The following is a 23,549-nucleotide window of genomic DNA, read 5'->3' as shown; positions in this document are numbered from 1 at the left end:
GTATTCTGTAATGGGATCTGCTCCATAGGTGTTGTGATCTTGTCTGAAAAAATCAGCTGGGTTTACCAGGCTGGTGTTTGTTCTCTTAAAAAAATTTTTTTTTGTTTAAATGCAATCTTAAGATAATCGATAAATGTTGTTTAAGAAAAATTCAGAAAAGACAGATGAGCAGAAATAAAAAATAAGAAATAAGAAGCACAAAGACTGTTTCCAGTTTCTTCTAGAATGTAATTGCACATTTTAAAATAACATAACCACAGTGCTTGATTGCTCAATGTAGACATTAGGATTTAGCATAGATATTAGGATTTAGCAATTTCACATTACTATCTGCACACAAGGCAATCTTTGAAATCTTTGTGCTTTAAAAAATTAATATTCAATGTCTCCCTTATTATGACTAGGTAAAATATCATTCACAGCTGAGCCCCAGACAGTGCTTTGATGACATTGCTTTTCTTTTGAGACGTTCTATTTATCCTGGCTTTAATAACTGCTTCATTTCACTATTTTTTTACTTTCTATATATCTGTCACTAATTCATCCCCATCCTGTCTAATGGACCTGAGAAAAGCAACTTAGTACAGGCAACTGCACACCAGGCAATTCATTGGTTTGTTTTGTTTTTGGAGACATTACTCCTGGAACACTCTGCCCTCCTGTTTCACTCTATGTTCCTTGGTCCTTGGACCTCCTGACCAGCTGTCTCTCTGGGAGTTCCTCACTGTGGTCCTGGAAGTGCCTTGGCTCTCTGTGTTTGACCCCTGTGTGCTGGGGTACACAGCTTCCTCTCCCTTGGTTTATACCTAATTTTTTTTGGGGGGGGTATATAATTTCAGTAGCTTCCTGAAGAAGATGCATGGATTATATTAATGGTAGGTTTTCACTGTCTCTATTTCCTCTGAGCTCTTTTCTTTCTTTCTGTTTTGTTCTCTATATTTTCATGTTAGAGGCTATTCCCATATGTCAGTTGATCCTTGGTGATTATTGGTTTTTAAGAGGGAGAGTCTAAAAAGTGCCAGGGGCTCACGGGGACTTGTGGAATGGGCAGAGACATGAATGGTTGGGTGAGGGATTTCTTTCAACTAGTTTTCCAGTTCAAAGAAGAATCCAGCCTCCTGCCTGTAGGTTATAAGACTGGAGTGTCACATGTCAATGATGAGGTTTTCATTTATCCTCACATTTTCACTCCAGCACCCCGTTTCTGCTCTCAGCTTTACCTAGCGCCTTAGCATCTTTCAGGCTCTTCAGAGAATACACTTCCAGCCAGGAATGGAGAAGAGCAAGCCTCAACTATTGGGGCAGGACAGGGAATCTGGAATCTACTCCTTGTACAGACTGAAGCAACCCCTTGTTTCAGTCTCACTTGCATCCCCACCTTCAGAGGTATCTGGTATTAATATCTTCAATTCCTGCTCCTTTCTGGGGTTCTCATTTCTTGGTGAGTTCTCCCTGCTGCAGAGAAAGCTGACAACTCAATATGTCATTATTTATCCATATAGTTTTCACTGTCCGAAATTTCACTGATGCCATGCATGTGCTACTTTACCCTCTGGGTTCCTGAGGTTGTTCTTCTTTACCTTTTAATTATTGATTTATTTTTTGTTTGGCTGGGTGACTTGCAGGATCTTAGTTCCCCAACCAGGGCCCCAGTAGTGAAAACGCTGAGCCCTAACCACTGAACACCAGGGAGTTCCTTTCTTTACCTTTAAAAAAAATTAGTTTACCATCATTTTAGTGGCGTTTGTGGAGAGAGAGGAGGAAAGTGTGTACATTCAATCTTTTAACTCATACTTTTAATTCAATACTCTTTTTATGAGACTGACATGCTACCTATTGCCCTAAGGAGGCAAGTTTCAATACACATTTTAAAAGGCTTTCAATAAATACTATCCCATTACCTACTGGAAAGATCTTACCTCTACTTTCTCATCAGAAATACAGAGTGCCTTTCCATCTCATGTCATTCCTCATCAATACTGGAGAGTATCCCTCTAAATATTTATAATAACTGAAAGATTTTTTAGCTCAGAGGATTGTACCTATGCAGGCAACTATAAATCATATTCAGTTATATTTCTAGTATTATTTTGTAATATATTTTAAACAGAAAGTCTCAACCTCTAGAATACAACCTCTATGAGGGCAAGAATTTAGTCTTTCAATTATATTGTCATCATCTGGGACAGTGTTGGCTACTCAATAGGAATTCAATAAATATTGGCTGAATAAATGGATAAAGAATCGGGGTGGTTCTTTGGCCAGCTGTGGCTAAGCGGAATGCCTGCGTCCCTTCTTATTGGGATCCTCTTTTCAGGTGACCATTTTTTGCTTGAGAATGGCTTCTCTCCCTGTGATACATCTCAGAGAGATTTCTTGAAGTGAAATTTCAAAATGGCAACCTGTGTCTAAAAAAGGACCTACAGACATATTTTTTTTCTTTTTGGCCTTCAGAGTATTTTTAAAAAGAAAGGGAGGGAGATTTCACATAACGTCTCCAGCCCTCTGGCTTCCGTGGCAATTGGAAGATCTAGCAGCACTGGATATCCCAGCTGGAATGGACAATGCCAACTGAAACTGGGAACTGGATGCCCCAGTGGGGCTCATGATTTTAGTTCATCACTGTCCGTACGTGCCCCACTTCATCCACTTATGTGCCTTCTTCTACCCACTCCAGTATTCTTGGGCTTCCCTTGTGGCTCAGCTGGTAAAGAATCCACCTGCAACGTGGGAGACTTGAGTTCTATCCCTGGGTTGGGAAGATCCCCCTGGAGAAGGGAAAGGCTGCCCACTCCAGTATTCTGGCCTGGAGAACTCCACAGACGGTACAGTCCATGGGGTCACCAAGAGTCAGACATGACTAAGCTACTTTCACTTCAACCCTGAATACATTTGGAGCCTTTGGCTTCAGCTTTAAGCTGCGATGGTGAGTGGGGTTTTAGGGACCATTCTGATGTTTTTGTAAGAAGAAAACAACTAGATTTTACCCTTCCTGGTAAATTCCATCTCACCCTTCCCTGCACCCCTTCAGAATTTATGCTCTATCCCATATTTGAGTTCAAACAACAGTTGCGAGACAAAATACATAAATATTTTCACATTTCTGTGAAGTCTGGGTTTTCTGAGTAAAAAGCATTGGGAGACCAATTTAAAAAAGGACTGAGTGACAAATATGGCTTGAAAATTAGAGATAAGATATTGCTCCAGAAAGATCAAGGCTGATTTTGCCAAATGCTGTTTGCTTAACTTTCTAGGGTAAGAAACAAACAAGATTCAGAGACACACTTCCCCTTTCTCCTAGGGACATTAGCATACATTTCATAGTAAAGGTCTCTCTTTCTTGGAAGGGAAAGATGATTCGAACTGCCAACACTCTATGTAAGCTCTGAGTCTCATAATTTCAGGGTCTCCTCCTAGGGTACAACCTCACTACCTGTGCAGGGAAATAATCTGGTTCTCATTGCGCCAACTTGCAGGGAAGTGGGGTGCAAAGGACTGGCACTAGGATGACTCATGGGTGATAAATGCTCTATTTTTTGTTCCAGAGGGCATGTGTTTCCAGAAGGAATATAAATAAAAATAAATAAATATCATACTATGTGTGTACAAATGTTATAAATATAAAGCATATGTATAACATGTATTTATATAAAAACCATTATGTTAAAATAACACCCCCCTACAGTGGCAGTAGTTTTGTGTGCTGATTCTGCACCCACCTCCATGTGGATCACATTGGGAAAAACTTAAGTTTACCAACTTTTCCTTAAACCTCAGAGCCAGGATCACTCCATCCACATCCCCTGGCTTAGGGCTGACTGTGTTCACTCTACTACTAAGAATACATAATAATAATTACTATTATTTTTCTTGTTACAGAGTTTTCTATCTCTGACATGAAGTATAGTAGCCGAAGAATTGAGGTAAGAGTAGTTTTGAGCATTTTTGACTTACGAATTAAAACCAAAGAATTTTGTCAGAGACAAATTCTATCAAAAAACTCAGAGCCCAAATCCTCAGCATATAATCTTGGAAAAACAACAACTCACATTTAGTTTATAGAGGAGCAAATAATTTCTGAGAAAATTATATCTTGACATGTATATATATTTTCTGGGTATAGTTCTCCACATAATGAAGTGAGTAGCTCTTTTGGACATACCTAATTTTTCTTTTTTTAATGCATTGAAAAGTTAGGTAATTATTTTTCCATGGTAGAAAGATTTTCCTGGTTGTCTCATTTGTAAGTAAAGCATTTTGAAAGAGCCTTGCAACTCTCCAACTGTCTGACTCTTCTGTATCCTGTAAGTCTTTGAGAAAACACATATATATTGTTTAGTGTTGAAAAAAAAGTTCATTGGCCTAAAAAAAAAAAAAGGCTGCTACTAGGGAGATGTTTAAAGCACTGGAAGAATCTGCTTCTAATTTTGAGAAGTCATATAGGCAATAAACCTGGGGAATTATACTGTGTCTCTCCTGTTTTTAATGCCTATTTCTAGTCAGATTTCTTTTCCTTTCTTCTTACACGCAGGTGGCAACAGAATGAAAATTAAACATGTAGCTTTTAATTACCACTCATGATCTATGCTTTTCTATGCTATATCATTAGGTATCAAATCTATATACACAAGGCCACAGTGAAACGTGTAAAGAGTTTATAGCTTAACTGAGCAAAAAGCTGAATATTATGTATTGGGTTACACTGACCTCTAGAGGCTGATAATAATATAAACTAGCTTAATTTGAAAATTATTTTGACATGAGTTTGAGTAAACTCTGGGAGTTGGTGATGGACAGGGAAGGCCTGGGTGCTGCAGTCCATGGGGTCACAAAGAGTCAGCACGACTGAGAGACTGAACTGAACTGAATTTGAAAATAGTTGGAAGGCCAAGGAAAATTTAAAAATTTAGTGAGCTAGCTTTCTCTTTTTAGATATTTTGGACACAAAAAATGGGAACTTAATTCCCCAACCAGGGATTGAACCCACATCCCTGTCGATGAAAGTATGGAGTCTCAGCCACTGGACCATCCAGGAAGTTCCAGGAGCTAACTTTCAAGTGTATAGCATGGCAGATTTATAAGCCACCTTCCGCAAAACATTTCAGCCAAGCAATGAGGAGTAGTTGTGTTCCATATGAAAATTCTGAGTTGGTCTGAATGATCACAGAGTAAATAAATGTAACAGCAATTTTAAGCTGTTCTAAGTGGGAATTTTCAGAGAAGGCACTGGTGTCCCACTCCAGTACTCTTGCCTGGAAAATCCCAGGGATGGAGGAGCCTGGTAGGCTGCAGTCCATGGGATCACTAAGAGTCGGACACGACTGAGTGACTTCATTTTCACTTTTCATGCATTGGAGAAGGAAACGGCAACCCACTCCAGTGTTCTTGCCTGGAGAATCCCAGGGACGGAGGAGCCTGGTGGGCTGCCGTCTATGGGGTCGCACAGAATCGGACATCACTGATGTGACTTAGCAGCAGCAGCAGCAGCAAGTGGGAATTTTAAGTTTTGGATAAATTCCCTGGAAAGTAAACAGGAAAGAGAATAGATACAAAGTAGAAATAAAATAGAATGTAAACCAGTCCATTCTAAAGGAGATCAATCCTGGGTGTTCATTGGAATGACTGATGCTAAAGCTGAAACTCCAATACTTTGGCCACCTCATGCAACAAGTTGACTCACTGGAAAAGACTCTGATGCTGGGAGTGATTGGGGGCGGAAAGAGATGGGGACGACAGAGAATGAGATGGCTGGATGGCATCACCAACTCGATGGACATGAGTTTGAGTGAACTCCGGGAGTTGGTAATGGACAGGGAGGCCTGGTGTGCTGTGATTCATGGGGTCACAAAGAGTCGGACACGACTGAGCGACTGAACTGAACTGAAACAGAAATCTTTAAAAATGTAAATGTTTTATAATTTATATGATAGGGACTTTATTTTTAATAGATAAGCATGAATCTTGAAATGTTAATATTAATATTAGTTTTTAAAAGTATTGCCTTACCTTGGTCCTAAGAAAACACCAGGAATGAGATTTTAGTTTTTAAAATTGTGATCTCCAGGATAACTTTGTACTTTAAAGCCCTTCCTAAAGAGAATCTTAAAATCTCTTCACATTACTTGAAACTAGTTAACATGAAATGCATATGTGTTTCTACATTCATTAATTTTTCTTTCTTTCCTTTTAGTTCCCTCTGCCACCACTATCACCTCTGCCCATGAGATCTGGTCTCCTTACTATACCCCTAAGTCACAAGGATCAAAAAGCAAGAGAAAGAAATATTCCACGCCTCGTATCTTTCATATCTAAGCTCTCGGAGCCTATTACTCAATCTGATGAATTTAGACCATCAAATAAGCAGAAGGAAGCACCATTCAAGGTGTTAGCGGATCAGACTCTCAGATCCTTTGATGGTTCTATTTGGTCCAGAAACATGTGCTCTTTTTGGAAGGCTCACCAGCACAGACAACACCTGGAAAAGGAAGGGAGTAGGAAATCCAAGGAAAGAGAAAGAGATGTCAATACTGAAGTCTCTCACTTTGGAAAAGGACAATCTTTAGTGTCCTTGGAGAATTTCAAGGAAGGCAATTTTCCTACAAGGAAAGAGGATATTGACCACCATGAAAAAGAACTGAGAAGAGCAGAAGAGATTGCTCCATCTCTTTCATCAGGAAAGAAAGAGGATTCAGTAGCCAGAAACTATGAACAAGATTCAGAAGTTGGATATACCAAGCCAATCAAGGTCCAAGAAGCCCTGCCATCAGATATAGCTCTAAGCCAGGATGAAGGGACTAAAAATGATAAAGCTGATTCAAAAAGTGCTTCAGCACTTAAAGGTGAAGCAATTGAACTAGATCATATTTCAGAAGACTACACTGTTCTTAAAAGTTTGTCCGATGAGGTCACTGATGGCCCCATTGAAAAGCTCTCAGAAGATCATAGCAGCATGGAGACAAGCACAAAAATATCAGTAGCAGAAACAACCAAACCAGAAATGAATGGGGTGGTGCCTCTTATCCACATCACTTTCCCTGGAGATGAAACTCTCAAGGAACCAGCAATAACCAAACCAAGCCTCCAAAAACGAAAGGGCATCCTTCGGAGCAATAGTAGCTTCAACATACTTGCACACCAAGATAATGGCAGGCATAAGGTGAAAACCCAGAGAAATAAGTTAGATTCAAAGACCAAGACGAGTAACAGGACACCTCAAAATTTCATGATTTCCACTGAAGGTTCCGTGAAACCTACCATGCACAAAACCAGTATAAAAACTCAAGTTTTTCCTGCTTTGGGGCTTGTGGATCCGAGACCTTGGCAACCACCGAAGTTTCAAAGGAGACTGCCACAGATAGAAAGGAAGCAATCTGCTTACCAGGCTTTGAAACCTAAAAAGCCATCATTCCCTTGCCTCTATAAAAATCCAGGAATAAAAAAGTCTTCTGTTCCTCTCTCTGCTCAACCAGCAGAACCAAGACTGAATTACTTAGATCTGAAATATAGTGACATGTTCAAAGAGATCAATTCAACTGCAAACGGGCCTGGAATCTATGAAATGTTTGGAACTCCTGTTTATTGTCACATGCGAGAGGCTGAACGGCATGAAAACAAATATCACCGAGAGATATGCTCAGCTCCATCAGGCAGATGTATCACCAATAAATGTCGATCTTTACACAGGGAGAGGAGCACCAATAGCCAAAACAGACTTTCTCAGAAAAGACCACATAGTAAACCCCCCAAATCTTCTCTTGGCATTAAACAAAAGCACAGAAGTTTAATTTCTAAAGAAAAGGATTGCCAGGCTGTAGGTAGCACCCTGCAAGCTGCTGAAAATGGTGATGGCATTTCAGAACCAGGGTGGCAGATTAAGTCTTCAGGAAATGACTTTCTATCTTCCAGAGATGAAGTTCAGCCCATGAACTTGGTTCAGGCTCATGAGCAGTTCACTGAACAAAATGGTTTCTTTCCTATCTCAGATTTGTCCATTGTTGAAGAAGTCTCTATGGAAGAGTCTGCTGATGAAGAAGACATTTCTAACAATCAGATACTTGCCACGAGCCTCAGAGATCTGCATCAACTTGAAGAGATACGCCACCAGACCCCATTTGTCCTTTCAGAAAACAGCTGGGCAGTACTCAGCGAGAAAAGTTCCAACACGCATGTACTGCAAGAAGAGCTGAAGGTAGCATCTCCCAGTGAAACAAATGCCAGCCAAATTTTAACTAACGATGTAGACTTTGATAGCTTTTCAGATAAGTCAAAAACTCTTACAAGTTTCTCTTCCCAAGAGAAACAAGGAAGTGTAACTTCTCAAGCATATCAACACTGGGCATTGTTTTTGGATCATGATAGTTTAGCTAATGAGTCAATTCCATATCAAACACTTGGAAAAACTTTAAATGATGCAGATTCAATTTCCCAAGAAATTCTAGACTCTGTAAAGAATGAAGAATTGACAGATGAACTCTTAGGTTGTCTAGCTGCAGAACTATTAGCTCTTGATGAGAAAGATAACAACTCTTGCCAAATAATGGCAGATGAAACAGATCCTGAAACCCAAGATTTTGTCCTCAGCAAGAGAGGAAATACCATGCAAGAATTAGGTAGAGAGACAACAAATGTCAAAATACAGGTTGGTATAACTAGAATCGGGCTTTCCTGGTGGCTCAGACAGTAAAGAAACTGCGTGCAATTCAGAAGACCTGGGTTTGATCCCTGGGTTGGGAAAATCCCCTGGAGGAGGGCATATCAACCCACTCCAGTATTCTTGACTGGAAAATTCTATAGACAGAGGAGCCTGGTGGGCTATAGTCCATGGGGTTGCAACTAAGCGACTAAGCACCGCACATCACATAACTAATGATCAGAGATTCATTGAGGGCGGGAAGGGACCTCAGAGACACTCTGCTTCAAACCCCTTATTTTCAAATGGGGAATCAGAAACCCTAAGGAGTTAAATAGTTTCATCAAGGTTTCATTGTTTGGTTGTGAGTTTGGAATCCAGGTCCCCTGACTCTCATGCTATTTTCATTATGCTGCCTCACTTCTAGAATTTAGCTAGCCTGACACTGCATTGGAATCACTTTGGGCACATTACTGTAGCAAAACTACTTCCTAAAATAGGTAGATATTATATTTGGTGATGATACTTTCAATCAACTAACAGCTGGGAGATAATTGTGGGTAAAGCGTTACTCTAGGGGGTATGGGAGATACACAGCCCCTGAAGTAGCTCACCATCTAGTTCCAAAAAACATGAAGACACGAAAAGATCTTTTCTCACAGATTCCCTGCACTTGAACATTTGTTGCCAAATGGTTTTCTTTAATACAAAAATATTATTGATGCCTCTTATGTTCCTGGTATTGGGATAAGAACTGGAGACATGATAGGGTACAGGACACAGCCATTGCTCTAAAGAAAACATAAGCAATAATCCTGAATACACTAAAAAAATTTGTTTGGTATTGGAATTGGGATGGGGAGAAGAATATTAACAGGTGGTAGGGTTATGCCTGTTTTAGTTTTCACTGAAGTATATCACCCTCCTGTTCTACTAAATTTTTTTAAGATAAAAGTTTTTGTTTGTTTGCTTGTTCTTACCTACCCCAACAGACTTGGAGTTTGTTTATTGGCTGCACCTTGCAGCATGCAGGATCTTAGCTCTCTGATCAGGATTAGAACTCGCACCCCCTGCTTTGGAAAAGTGTGAAATCTTAACCACTGGACCACCAGGGAAGTCCTGTCTTCTCCTAAATTTTGAAGATAGAAGCATTCGGTTTAGCTGAAACGTTATTCACTAAACGCTAACTAGGGTTATATCATGCTCTTTCAGGATCAGAAATAATTATTTAAAATAATCGAACAGAAGAATACACAAGGTGAGAACTTAACACATATAAGTGAAACACATTATACTGTCTCCTTTCTGTCTTCATAACAGCTCCATGAGGTCAGTCCTGAAGGTAATAACAAGTCTCCATTTTGCAGATGAGGAAATGGAGGTTTAGAAAGTCTCTCAGGAAGTGAGCGGTGGGGAGGGGCATCCTGATTCCAGCCCAACGCTTTTCATCACTATACAGTGGGAATATTCCTTGTCATAAAAGGCCAGCTCCACCCTCCTGGTGAGTGTGGTCTCTGCTGGGAGGTGGATAATGATGCAGAAAGACTGCCAGGCTTGGGTAGGAGACAGGGGTACAAGTGTACACACTTGTGTGTCTGAGATGGGTCTACCAGTCTGCCAGTTCACATTCAAGAAAAGCTAACAAGCTGGTAAACATAATCAGCCCATAACCCTACCCTGCAATTGGAATAAAAAACTGACCCTCTGTGATCTTTCATTTCCAAGCAGTCCTTAAACTTCAGTTTGAATAGAAACATGAGATGCTGGGGAGGAGGAGGAAACAATGTGGCTCTTTGAAGGCACCTGGGGTCATATCTAAGGAAGGTGATCCTGTGCCATCTTATTCTTATGGGCCTTCTCTGTGCCTCTACAATCACCATCATCATCTATTTTTAAGAACTCATAGAGGAGATCAAGACAAAGTATTTTTGATTCTGATCAAACAGTTGGAAAACGTGGTGTAAGCTCTACAAAGACACTTATTTCCCAAGGGCAGGGCCTCTAAAGGTTTATTGTGGATACATAGCTCTTGAGAATCACGCTGAAATGTAGACCTTATTCCATATGTCTGAGGTCTGAGTTTAATGAGCTCCCATGGGATATTTATAGAGCTGGTTCGCAGATTCTCCTTTGAGTAGCAAGGGTCTAGAGGACCATGAATCTTCAGTCTATGGCAGCTGGTCTTGACCTTCAGACTTGCTTGTTATGCTTGTGCATGCATGCATGCATGCGCTTGTATGTAAGAAAGAAGGTTTGGGGAATTCCCTGGGAATCCAGTGGTTAAGACTGCCGAAGTCTCTGGTTCAACCCTTGATTGGGGACCTAAGATGCCACAAGATGTGTGGCACAGTCAAAAAAAAAAAAGAGTATCTATATGTATGTATATTTGTGTATAAATGTGTGTATGTGCATGGAAATGTAGGTATAAATGCTGTTATGTGTGTTTGTGTTTGCATGTATGTGTGTGTTGTGGAAATAGAACAGGCAAAGGCTATTTATTCAGAGCTCATTATAGCAAAGGAGTCAACCACCATCATTTGCATTAGAGTGACAAAGATTTTTAGTGGAAAAAGGCTTCAAGTGTGCCCTGATTGGAGGCTGTTGTTCTGGGGAGGTTGTTGGTAGGGGGACGGTTAACTAGAAGGGGCCTCCCATGTGATTGGTTAAGGGTGCATATTTGGCCTCCTCTGATTGGTCTGAAGTTAGAAAAGGAAGATTCTCCTATCTGTCCTTTCTCTCTGTCCCAAGGATTCAATGTAATGATGACATTTTTTTTTGTCTCATTCTCCCAGAGATATAGTAATGGCTTCAGGAGATATGATAAAGAGGAGAGATTTTTCAACTCACAGGAAAAGAAGACATTTCCTGAAAATAGTTTAAAGTATGAAGAATCTATCCTGTGGACCAAGGGTGAGATCCTCGGGAAGGGAGCATACGGCACAGTAAGTGAAACAGGAAGCTTGCTGAAATAAAGGATCCTCTTCCTAATCCTCCTGTTTGCCCTCCCCACTCCACATACTCTTTTACTTAGAGATCTTTCATTTGGAAGTAATAGGAAACCCAACCCAAACCAGCTTGGAGAAAAGGATGTCCACTGTTTCATGCAACTGAAGGGTCTGGAGTAGGTTTGACTCGGGGCACAGCTGGTTTCAGAGGTCAAATAGTGTCATCAGAGTCTGGCCTCTCTGTCTCTCCTCTTGGCTCTCGTTCTCAGGCTTCATGGGGTGGTTCAGTTCAGTTCAGTTGCTCAGTCATGTCTGACTCTTTGCGACCCCATGAACCGCAGCACGCCCGGCCTCCCTGTCCATCACCAACTCCCAGAGTTCACTCAAACTCATGTCCATTGAGTCAGTGATGCCATCCAACCATCTCATCCTCTGTCGTCCCCTTCTCCTGCCCTCAATCTTTCCTGGCATCAGGGTCTTTTCAGATGAGTCAGCTCTTCTCATCAGGTGGCCAAAACATTGGAGTTTCAGCTTCAACATCAGTCCTTCCCATTCGACTGATCTCCTTTAGGATGGACTGGTTGAATCTCCTTGCAGTCCAAGGGACTCTCAAGAGTCTTCTCCAACACCACAGTTCAAAAGCATCAATTCTTCCGCGCTCATTGTATTTCTAGCCTCTCCTTCTCTGAGGGTCAAGTCCTGTGGGAAAGAGGTCTTTCTGTTCAACAATTCAAGTTATCCGAAGTTGGGAGAGCCATTGCCAAGAAGCAAAAACAAAAGATATTTCTTATATTTTGTGAATTGCATAAAATACCATCTAAAGTCCCAGCACTTTACTAAAATAGAGTGGGATATACATATATGCATAGCCGATTCACTTCGCTGTACACTTGAAACTAACACAATATTGTAAATCAACTACAGTCCAATAAAAATTATTACTCCAAAAATTTTTTTTAAAAGCCCAAGCACTGTACATGGATTGGGTTGACCAAAAATTTGTTTGGGTTTTTCAGTAAGATGGTATGGAAAAACCTGAACAAACTTTTTGGCCAACCCAATATTTGCACAGATTGCTAGAGATGACTGAACCTAAGCTATTATGATATGTGTTCACCATGCTACTTATCCCAATCTTTGCTTCCCTGTAACTTTCAATTTGTTTAAGTATAATACTTCACATTTACATAGAGATGTATCATCTTAGAGAAAAACCAGGGTTTGGGAGGCATTTTGTGAATGAGTCACCATTTATATTTAATAATAATATATTGGCTTGCTTCTAGGTATATTGTGGTCTTACTAGCCAAGGACAGCTAATAGCTGTAAAACAGGTGGCTTTAGATACCTCTGATAAATTAGCTACTGAAAAAGAATATCGGAAACTGCAGGAAGAAGTCGATTTGCTCAAAGCCTTGAAACATGTCAACATTGTGGCCTATTTGGGGACATGCTTGGAGGAAAACATCGTAAGCATTTTCATGGAGTTTGTTCCTGGTGGCTCCATCTCTAGTATTATAAACCGTTTTGGGCCATTGCCTGAGATGGTGTTCTGTAAATATACAGAACAAATTCTGCAAGGTGTTGCTTATCTGCATGAGAACTGTGTGGTGCATAGAGATATCAAAGGAAATAATGTTATGCTTATGCCAACTGGAATCATAAAGCTGATTGACTTTGGCTGTGCCAAGCGTTTGGCCTGGGCTGGCCTAAATGGCACCCACAGTGACATGCTCAAGTCCATGCATGGGACTCCATATTGGATGGCCCCAGAAGTCATCAACGAGTCTGGCTATGGACGGAAGTCAGACATCTGGAGCATTGGCTGCACTGTGTTTGAGATGGCCACCGGAAAGCCTCCACTGGCTTCCATGGACAGGATGGCAGCCATGTTTTACATTGGCGCACACCGAGGGCTGATGCCTCCTTTACCAGATTGCTTCTCAGAAAATGCAGCAGACTTTGTGCGCGTATGCCTCACCAGGTAAGAAACTGAAAGCAAGAAAGGAGGATAAATCCTCAGAGATTCCAAGCAGTTGACATTTCCCGTGAGATTTATGGCCCATTTTTAGCTCTGCTCAGGTTACAGTCAAGTGGGGAGTGATTCTGCTCTGAAAAGAATCATGAGTAGCCACACTGGGTGATGTGTTCTGTGTTGCACCAGGTGTGGGGGTAATGCTTCAAGTGGGAAGTATCTCAATTAAATGCCTTATCAGGTCCAGAAGTACTTGCTCAAGTCAATGGATGTGCAAGAATTGCTATTTATTTGCAAGATCTGTTTATTTACCAAAGAGACATCTTCCCAGGGACTAGCCATGGTGAAATGGCATCATCTGTGCTTAGCTTCCCTCCCCTTTTGGGGAACCAGTGTTCTCATTCCTTCCTATAACTGGCTCTCAGGAAAGTATGTGACAAATTCATTCATATCAAGGAAATGACATGGATTAATCGATGATTGACAGATTTAATGTATTGTTCCCCCAGAAACACTAGAATTTAAAGTGAGAGGAAATATTTGAGTCAAAGGAACAAATCTCTAATTGAAGTATTTCAAGCATCAAGTGGGTAGTGTTTGGGAAAGCAGAAAAGTCCCAGAAGGTCACCTGTTTTCTCCTGTCCTGAGGTTTCCTAGTATTTATGGAATAAAATTCTGGTTATAATGTTAGGATTGCAAGGGAGCTGAGAGAGTACCCACTTGTGTATTTTTCAAACTTTTCTTAGCCAGGTACTCTCTGCTTTCATGAAATCTTACTTCAAAGAACAAAGCAGAAAGGCAGAGAGATGACTTTGGTTAGTGTGTGTCTCTATGCGTGTATGGGTATGGTGGAGGAGAGTTGAAGAGGAGGGCAGGGGTGCTCAAGCCCATCTACCTACTCTTGATGCAGAACAGCATCGAGGAGGCCCAGCACTGAGCTGCACATGCAGGATAAGGAAGGCCTGATAAACAAACACAGTCTTTTGCCTTTCAAAGAGATATGCTTTCTTATTCCTAGATGAAAAATTCTAGTGCCTCAGATTTCAGCAAATATATATGGCTACCTCCAGCTCCCTCCCGGAACGAGTTCATTTTGTCATTCTTAACGAATATTCAGAACCCAAAGATCTGTCTGCTGATGAATGTGTCTCTCTTAGCCCCTCTGTCTTCCTCTTCCAGCACCTATGTATCAATCAGCCTGACCTGGTTGATTTCAGGGAATCGTAGAGGCCAGGACAGCACCACATACTTCAGGGTTGGGGTGGGGTGCAGTTCTGGGCATCCCCGGATGCAGAGATGCCCTAGGTATCCCAGGATGGATTTGCAGGCAGAGCTGTGGGCACAGAGCTGCCCCCTCTTGTCTGCCAAAACACCTCACAAAAGCGACACAAATGTGTTAGGAATATCATATGGACCAGTACTAGTTTGGGAGATTGGTCTTACCTCTTAAAACTACTGTGGTCACTTTCTTCTGATTTGAACAATGATCTATTATTGATCCACAAAAACTGCTTGCTACTCTTATTTTTTTCAAGTTCTCATTATACACACAAACAGCTTTAAAGAGAAAGGGTGGAATTTTTTTGACTTTCCTTTTGAACCATTGCTTCATAAACTAAGCAATACACAACTCACAATCAATTAACAGGGCTGTTGTGAAGGTTAAGTGAAACGGTGTGTGTAATTGCTTAGCATAGCATGGAGTACATAATTAGGGCTCCACCATTAATAACCCATGGGGGAATGTTAATACACCTTACCTAATGAGTGTCATGCAAGCATATAATTATCTCCTGAAATTCTATGCCAAAGACCCTAAGGACTCTAGAATCTTGACTGTTGTCTATGAAAATAACTCCTTGGAGGTGTAGATATTCATAAATTAAAGGGAAAGGCACTCAAAGATTTAAAAGTAGAGATGATCAGGTTAAAAACTAGGAACAAGGACTGAACATAACAAATGAATTTGGGGAAGCAGTCAGAAGAATGATGGGGTACTACTATGGGCAGGTTTCACAAATTCTGGGGAGTCACCCAGGGAGTTTAACTTTGTTACAATAGGCAGTGGAGAGCAGGGAACTGCAAAGAATTTGGGGAAAGGATGCCATGAAAAGAAAGGTCTTTGGGGAGGAAGGTCAGGTAGCACATTCTGTAGAGGGACCTCGAATGGAGGCCATTCTGGAATTTGGAGGCCATTCTGGAATTCAGAGCTTGGACTTTGATGGTAATGGAAGCAGTGGGAGTGTAAAGGGGATTCCAAGACATTTTAGAGGAAGGTGAATCAGAACTTGGTGATGGATGATGATAGGATCTCATGGTTTTGAACCTGGATAATGGGAGAAATAATAGAAAGCTGTGAATGAGGAACAGTGGAGGAAGTTGAAGGAAACATTTTAAGCTATGGAATTGTTGCTCAAGGAAAGTGAACATTGGAGATGTGTATTTGAAAATCAAAAGGTTGGTAGCTATAATCATGAAAAAATTAGAGGGCTGAGGAAAATGTTTTTGAAAATTCTCATGGGAGAAGATAACATAGTATGCATCGAATTGAATCTAGTACTCAACTGGAAGAAAGGGAGGGAGGGGAGTTGTGCCATGGGGGGAGAATAAAGAGTACAGTTTCTCTTAAGACCAAGCAGATGTTGTTTCAGAAAGCAGCAGGGTAGTGAATATTCAAATGCTACAGAGATGACAAGGAGGCTGAGCTCACTAAATCTGGTAAGGAGGTTATGCTTAGTTTCACAGGGACTTTCCCCCCCGCTCCAACTTTTTGGCTGCACTGTGCAGCATGTGGGATCTTAGTTCCCTGACCAGGGATCAAACCAGTACCCCCTGCACTGGATGCACAGTCTTAACCACTGGACTGCCAGGAAAGTCCTTCCTGGTCAGGATTAATTTTAAAAGGACAATTTGCAGAGAGGTAAGTAGGCCAAACGGAGAAGGCAATGGCACCCCACTCCAGTACTCTTGCCTAGAAAATCCCATGGACGGAGGAGCCTGGTAGGCTGCAGTCCATGGGGTCGCTACGAGTCAGACATGACTGAGCGACTTCACTTTCACTTTTCACTTCCACACATTGGAGAAGGAAATGGCAACCCACTCCAGTGTTCTTGCCTGGAGAATCCCAAGGACGGGGGAGCCTGGTGGGCTGCCGTCTATGGGGTCGCACAGAGTTGGACACGACTGAAGTGACTTAGCAGCACCAAGTAGGCCAAATAGTGAAGATTTAGGATAGTGAATGTTGAAAACAAGTTATTGGACTTGCCCAACTTAGAGAAATTTGGCAGCAATAGAAGAAATAGGATGGTAGCTAGAAATGATGGTCATTTAAGGACTTTTTGGAGAGGAGATTTCTGCATATTTTGAAGGCTGGAGAAAAAGCCTCTGGTAGGGAAGAGGTTTTTTATTTTAGAATCATTTATGATCACTTTCTTTTAAAAGTATTTTATTTTTATTTTCTCCTGGGCTGTTCTTCATGGTCATTTGCTTCCAAAATGATCAAGATAGCCAATTTAATCAAAAGAATGCCCAAGGAATAATTTACTGCAGAAAACTATTGACTGGTTCATTAATTCATTGACCAGTTCATTGTCAAAAGCATTTATTAATTTAAGGATAATTGCTTTACAGTATTGCATTGTTTTCTACCAAACATCAACATGAATCAGCCATAGGTTTAACTATGTCCCCTCTCACTTGAACATACCTCCCCATTTTGATTTCTTGAGGCAAGGGAAAAAAACCCAAGCCACATGTATACCAAGTTCCTTCAGTTGTGTCTGACTCTTTGAGACCTTATGAACTGTAGTCCACCAGGCTCCTCTGTCCATGGGATTCTCCAGGCAAGAATATTGGAGTGGGTTGTCATTTCCTTCTACAGTGATCTTTCCAGCCCAGTGTTCAAACCTGAATCTCTTATGTCTCCTGCATTGGCAGGCGGGTTCTTAACCACTCGTGCCACCTGGTAATCAAGAAACTGTCTCCCTTTATGCTCATCCAAGAGTACCCCAAATGGGGTTATTTAAATTAATCACCAAAGCATATTTAAATGTCTACTTCTAAAGGGCTTTTCAATCCTGGATTCCTCTAAATTTAAAAATAAATTGCATTCTAACTAAAAGTGCATTAAACTGTACATCTAAAAGTATATTTTACTGTGTATAAATTATACTCCAAACAAATTGAACAAAAGTACTATGGAAATGTAGGGACTGGTTTTGAATCAGGTAGTAATTTTTACATTATTACGTTATACTTTAAAAGCTGTATATACATTAAAAAAAATTGTCCCAACAAGTTTAGGTGTTGTTATCCCCATGTTACATGAGAGAAGAGCTGGAGTCCCTGGTTTAAGATCACACAGCTAAAATCTGGAGTCTGGACTCAACCCAAGTCTGTCTGACAGGCAGAGTTTGTACTTCCACTGTTACAGTAGGTATTTTGAGTCAAGCAGATGCAGTTGGCAGGCATGTTGCTGGGTGCTTATTCTAATGTGTTTTTGCCTTCTTAGGGATCAGCATGAGCGACCCTCTGCTGTTCAGCTCCTGAAGCACTCCTTCTTGAAGAGAAGTCACTGAACAAACATCAGGACTTTCCAGCTCCACTAGATACTTTGTTACTGTTTCATTGTGGAAATGATGGTTTAGGGACCCTTGTTTTCCTACTGGAAACTCAATCTAACCCAATTTATCCAGATCCTGCAATGACACTAACAGTTTTAGTTACAAGTTAGCCTTCTCTAGCTTCAGGCACAATTGCCCATGTATATGAGCAAACTGTCTTAAACAGTAAAAAGACAAAAATTCAGTGTTTACAGTTTTATCCAGAACTACAATTTCTCTTGCTTTATATGCTATTTCCTTCTATTTTTTTGCCTGTTAATTTTAATGTCATTAGCTCAAAATAAATTGTATGAAAAAGTATTTTCTTGCTTGGTGGGCAAAGGCACTTATTCTTACAAAGGAGAGTGGAGGAAGGTGAGAAGGTAAAGGAGGAGAAAGGCACTAGATTCAGATTATGTAGGCAGCAATCTTAACACGAGATTACAGGGGCCTCAACATTAACAGGAAGAGATAAGGGTCTTGGCCTTTCATCACCAGAGGGTCCCCTAACTCCTCATAAGTTCCCATTTACAAGAAGCTGGGCTCTACAAGGTGGGCTCCATAACCCTCTGCCTTCCCTGTGCTTTGTTTTATGATTTGAGGTCTTCACTTGTTTACAGAGTGAATATAATCATTACTGCATTGAGAACTAGCTAAACATAAGCCAGCTGGTGGGATAAAAGCTCATTGATCTGATAAGGGGAGAGTGGGTCAGCATATAGACTTTTCTAGGACATTTTGCAGAGAAGGCAATGGCACCCCACTCCAGCACTCTTGCCTGGAAAATCCCATGGACGGAGGAGCCTGAGCTATTTCACTTTCACTTTCTTGCATCGGAGAAGGAAATGGCAACCCACTCGTGTTCTTGCCTGGAGAATCCCAGGGACGGGGGAGCCTGGTGGGCTGCCATCTATGGGGTCGCACAGAGTCGGACACGACTGAAGCGACTGAGCAGCAGTAGCAGGACATTTTGCTCATGTCACCTGAAGGAAGGACATCCCTGCTAAGGTCACTCTTCTTTCATTTCCAGGACACTGAAAAACCTTGCAAAAGTGAGACAACATGTTTAGAAGGTTCTTTGAGGGTATACCTTCCCTCTCTCTCTCTGGTTTGTAGGGTTCTTCCCTCACATTTGATAAAAATTGAAGGGATACTTTGCTTATTTTACTTGTGTATCATCAACACCATCTTAAGTAGGATTTTTTAATCTTAGTATGTGTTTCAGCATTCTTTAAAGTCAGAATGATTATATCTGACTCTGGAGCAATTAACTATAAAAGCTCTATGAAGAAAGGGCAGGGACTAAGGAATGTTATACTATGTATACATATCACAGTAAAGGAAACACAAAGTTGGTGTTAATAAACCTATCCCTCTTCTGATACAGAGAAACATTGAACACTAATTTAACAGCACCTTCAAAACTTGAACATTTTTAATAGGCAAGTCTTGATCCTAAGAGCTTTCTGTTTTGTCATTTATTGTTTAACGTTGCAATTAAGTTTGTATCACTGCCCAGGTGTTTGCTCCCTTTATATATTCCTTTAGGAGGTAGAGGTCCTGAAAGAAGACTCGGATTTCAGAAAGGTAAAGGCTGGGAGGGCAAGCATTCGTTGAGCTTGTAATAGTGAAAGGCACATCATTTAATTCTGGCTATCTGGGTTGGCGGTAGTCTGATTTTAAGACAGTAGAGCTCAGAACCACGTTAACTTTCTCAAGGTCATCCAGCTGGTGACTTGGGGCTGCTACCCAGATCTGACTTTAGTCTTTTCCCTGCTGCCTCCCAGATTTGTAGTTTATAAATGAAATCAGTTACATTATTTTTACTCGGAAAAAACTCGAGATGCTGATAAATTCACCAGTACAATGATTCTGATGACTTAATTGGTCTCAAAGGCTTCTCATTTTTCATTTAGCAACACTGCATTTCCTTCCATGCCTATATCCCCTTCTGACCAGGCACACCACCTGTTTTCAAGCACATTCAGAAGTGAATTTCATGACATACTAAACAGGTCTTAAGCTCAAAGGAAATTAAATCCCGAAGTAAAATCCTAAACGTAGCTTCAACTCTAGAACCTCCTTAACTTTACCCTATTTTAGCCCTTATTCTGTGGACATTTTTCAATGGCTGAATTAGGAGTTGCCACTGTGGAAAAGCCAGAGTGCTGGAGAACGGGGATGGGGGACGTGCAGGATTCTACCTCCTTTATCCACACTCTCCTGCTTGACCATGGTAACAGTCCTGGGCCTTCAGTGTACTATTTCCAATATAAAAAGCCACTTAATCTACTCAAAGACCATGAAAAGCCTCCATCTCGTACCAGGCCATCTTTATTCCTCATACCTGCTGCACTTCCAAGTATTCTGCTTAGGGCAGCTATGTAACTAAATCAACTTATGTTTTAAAAAAAGCTTTCCAGGTGATTCAACTTGAAAATACTGGGTGTAGGCAGTCTGTATCTTCACTGATCATTAACAAGAAGAGTTTTGTGTACTGTGAAAAAGTGAACTACACAGCCCTGAGGAAGAGCTGTAGCACTCATATTGTTATGACTCTTTAAACTTGTGAAAAATCCATGGCTAATCATAGCTTTGTCTCTAAAGCAATTGTTTCTATAGATTATGACTTGAAAGACTAAAGAAAACTGATCTTGGGGATATGCCTGGACACTGGTTAAGGTCTCAATAAGCCTGTTAATTTCACGGCAGTACGATTAAAAACCCTCAGAGTGAAGCTCTATGTTGCTTTGGGAGGTGGTGTTGGGGGGAGGGAACAGGTAGGTCATATACGAGACCTAAAGCAAAAATGAACAATTTTCTCCATTATACTAAGAGCAGCGGGGCAGCGAGTGAAGAAACAATTGAGTAGGGTAAATTGCTAAATGAGATTACTAACTTTGGTTAAGGGGAATTACTGACTTTATGTTCCTAAATAAAACTCATGTAATTTATTATATTCTTAAAAAAAAAAAACAAAAACCCTTACTCCTTACTGGCTCCTTATTCCTTGTGACTCAACTGGTAAAGAATCTGCCTGCAATGCAGGAGACCTGGGTTCGATTTCTGGGTTGGGAAGATCCGCTGGAGAAGGGAAAGGCTACCCACTCCAGTATTCTGGCCTGGAGAATTCCATGGACTGTATAGTCCACGGGGTAGCAGAGTTGGACACCACTAAGTGACTTTCACTCCTTACTGGTGTTATCAACATGAAATAAAGACAAATCTAATGTGATTTCAAGACATTTATATTTAGGCTTAAAATGCCTGTAACGGAAGTAACTTTTCTATCCTAGTTCTCTTTTATGAAAGCCACTGCAGGCTTCCAACTTCTTTCAAGTATTAAGTGCAGGAAAACCAGTGTGGGAAGGAAAGGGGTTGGAAAGAACAGCAATGTTAAAGCAGTTTATGGTTAAATTTCACATGACTAATTGTGGAGGTGATGCAAGAAGGTACACAAGAAAATACCAAAGTATGAGTCTGAATGAACAACTCAAATTCTGTAAACAGTAGGCCTGCAGTGTCTAACACACAAGTTTACTGCACCTGGCCCAGCCTTTACCAGTTTTCTGAATTATCTAAAACCTGCTTCTATTAGGATGCTCTTCAACACCATCCATTCTATTTAGCTTTCACTGATCAACCAAATCTTAAGCCTCACAACGCAATGAATAGGTACTATTACTGACATTTTGTAGATTAGGAAATCAAGGCACAAAGTCAAGTCATTTACCCAGACATCAGCAACGAGGTGATGGAGCTGAGACTGGAATATGAACAATCTGATCCTAGTGGCCACACTCCTTGATGATACATAAAGTCAGTCAACTAAAGAGTAACTTTTATATTAGAGATCTCATTTCCCACATCTCCCAGGAAGTTATTTCTGATTCATATTAACAAGACATGTTGGAGCCTTGGATTTATGTTGTCAATAAACAAACTTTATTAATAATTCCTTGTAATAGATATTGAGATGAAATTCAATGTCTAATTGAATTCATGCCATATACACAAACTCTTGTTTCAGATTTTCTATTGGCAAACATCCTGTTCAATAGTCCTTGGGGGTTCTGAGTACATTCACAAAATGAAATCCCAATTATTGCTGCCAACAAATGAGTACGTAAGTTTTTCAAACTAGGTGGGTGAAACTGCTTGAAAAACACAACTTAAAAAAAAAAAAAAAGAATGTACTCATTAATTAACAATAGGCAAATAAAGTTAAATCAACCACTAAACAGGTTTTAAGTGAGGTTTCTCCCCTAAACTTGGAAATAAAGGAAATCAGCCCTCAGAATTTACTTTTGCGATTAATGGATCACAGAGAACAGGGTAAGTCACTTATGAGACCAGAATTACTCCTAGCCACACAACCTTCCTTGTAGCTTGCTAAATAAGCAAGATTTAGCAAGCTACCTTAAGAAACTTCAGGCAGAACACATACTGGTAAATGAACAGAAGAGGAGTCATAGAAGCAAAAGGTGGCTGTGCCCAAATTAACACTGCAGAATAAAAAAATGGATGCATAGTATCAGACCTAAAATGCTTGGAACACAGATGTTTCAGAGGCAAACTTCTCTCACCAAGACAAACTTCTATTTGGCTTACATTTGTCAGCTTACAGGAAAAAAATTTCAGGTTGTTAATATAGTTGTGAATCCTCAAATTAATGCACTGGTACTGTAATTTGACACCTGAGAAGGATGGGGGCAGAATGCACTGCTTCTCCAATCCAGAAACTCCTAAGTCAGTCTATCATAAACAAACTGGTCCGTGAAATTAGTGTTTGTCACCAAGTTTTTCTCACTTGTGGATTTACTCATTTTTTATCTGGATAAATGTGGTTAGGAAATCCTATTGCCTTCCAAGAAAGCAGAGACTGCTGAATAAAGAATTCTTTGTAACAAAAGCTCTGATTTTTCTCAGCAAAGATCTTAAAAATCACCTAGCTATTTAAGCACAGTAGTAGGTCACAAAAAATTGCTTTTCTGTTTAGATAAAACTTGGGAATGGTGAAATATCTTGACAGTAGAACTATCTTCCCTTAGAGATATTACCATGTTTTTTAAAACTCTATTTCCATATTAATGTAAAACCCTAAAAAAAAAATCTAACCAACTACGGGTACTACTTAAAGAGTATGTAATAGTCATGCACAAATAAGCAGTGGTTTATTGTTAGGATTAATCTTAAGATTAGTTAAGGAATAAAAATAAGTAATTTAAGTTCCCAAATATAACCAAAAATATATGCTTAAAATGCTTTTAAGGCAGGAGATCTGGTAACTAACAAAAACATTTCAAATTTGATTACCTGAAATTGACCTTAACTAGTCATTTCTTTAGTTCAAAGAGGATAGACAGGCCAAGAAAGTATCATATTCTACGTAATTATAA

At 40.4% G+C, this 23,549-nt stretch overlaps 1 protein-coding gene across 1 annotated transcript in view; it reads left to right on the top strand.

Annotated features, from left to right (window-relative positions):
* MAP3K19 (mitogen-activated protein kinase kinase kinase 19) overlaps positions 1-18,195 on the top strand; it is a 57,796-nt gene extending 39,601 nt beyond the window's left edge. Inside the window, exons 10-14 of the mRNA XM_055397223.2 lie at positions 3,880-3,923; positions 6,191-8,638; positions 11,422-11,571; positions 12,861-13,558; positions 18,060-18,195. Of these exons, the coding sequence (XP_055253198.2) occupies positions 3,880-3,923; positions 6,191-8,638; positions 11,422-11,571; positions 12,861-13,558; positions 18,060-18,126 (3,407 nt within the window). The 3' untranslated portion in view covers positions 18,127-18,195. The remainder of the gene's footprint in view (positions 1-3,879; positions 3,924-6,190; positions 8,639-11,421; positions 11,572-12,860; positions 13,559-18,059) is intronic.
* The last annotated feature ends 5,354 nt before the right edge of the window (positions 18,196-23,549 follow it).

This window comes from Moschus berezovskii, chromosome 2 (assembly GCF_049115385.1).
Source record: "Moschus berezovskii isolate FMDL1 chromosome 2, NW_MosBer_1.0, whole genome shotgun sequence".
In the NCBI taxonomy this organism is placed as follows: Eukaryota; Metazoa; Chordata; class Mammalia; order Artiodactyla; family Moschidae; genus Moschus; species Moschus berezovskii.
Note: the sequence above shows the minus strand (reverse complement) of the source record. Positions and strands in the feature narration are given on the sequence as shown.